The following is a 685-nucleotide window of genomic DNA, read 5'->3' as shown; positions in this document are numbered from 1 at the left end:
CGGGGGGGGGCAGCGGGGGGGGGAGGGGCGAGCAGCTGGGGCGCTCCGGCGTCCGGTGACTTGTACGTCTTCTCGCAGATGGAACATTTCAGGGCGCCGTTGTGTGCGTTGTGGTGCTGCGCCAGCGAGGTGAGCAGGGAGAAGCCCATCTTGCACACGCCGCACACGAAGGGCTTCTGCTCCGCTTGCACGCACTGGTGCTCCAGGAGATCGGTGGCCTGGTGGAAGATCTTCAGGCACTGCGTGCACTGGAAGGAGCGGTCCTGGTTGGCCGGCGTCAGGCATTGGTGCTCCTGCGGGTTGCCCAGGTGGGACAGGTCCTGGCCGCACAGGCCGCATTTGGGCTCGCTGTGGGGTAAGGGGGGGTGCTGGACCCCCAGGTCGGGCTGCAGGAGGATGCCGTAGACGGCACAGCCCAGAGGGTTCTCGGCAGAGCCGGGCGGCGGGATGGCGTGCTCCCCGAGAGCCATGGTCTGCTGCGGAGCTTGCTGCTGGGTGGGCTGCATGGAAGGAGGAGGGGCTTGTGCATGGGGCCAGCCCTCCGACATGCTGGGTACCAGGAAGCCGACGCAGATTCGGGGTATCGGGTGTTGCGGTGTCACCGGAGAGAAATCCGAGGCTGCTGCTGCTGCCGCCGCGCGTCACGCCATCGTCCACCGAGGAATCTGCAACGAGGAACACAGAG

General features: G+C 67.2%; 1 protein-coding gene across 1 annotated transcript in view; it reads right to left on the bottom strand.

Annotated features, from left to right (window-relative positions):
* The window catches only part of ZNF319 (zinc finger protein 319), a gene marked incomplete at its 3' end in the record, with an annotated part of 2,174 nt that extends 1,580 nt beyond the window's left edge, over positions 1-594 (bottom strand). The window contains exon 1 of the mRNA XM_018575966.1: positions 7-594. Within this exon, the coding sequence (XP_018431468.1) occupies positions 7-548 (542 nt within the window). The remainder of the gene's footprint in view (positions 1-6) is intronic.
* Between the last annotated feature and the right edge of the window lie 91 nt (positions 595-685).

Source organism: Nanorana parkeri, unplaced genomic scaffold (genome assembly GCF_000935625.1).
Source record: "Nanorana parkeri isolate BGI_ZX_2015 unplaced genomic scaffold, ASM93562v1 scaffold6670, whole genome shotgun sequence".
NCBI classification, from domain to species: Eukaryota; Metazoa; Chordata; class Amphibia; order Anura; family Dicroglossidae; genus Nanorana; species Nanorana parkeri.
Note: the sequence above shows the minus strand (reverse complement) of the source record. Positions and strands in the feature narration are given on the sequence as shown.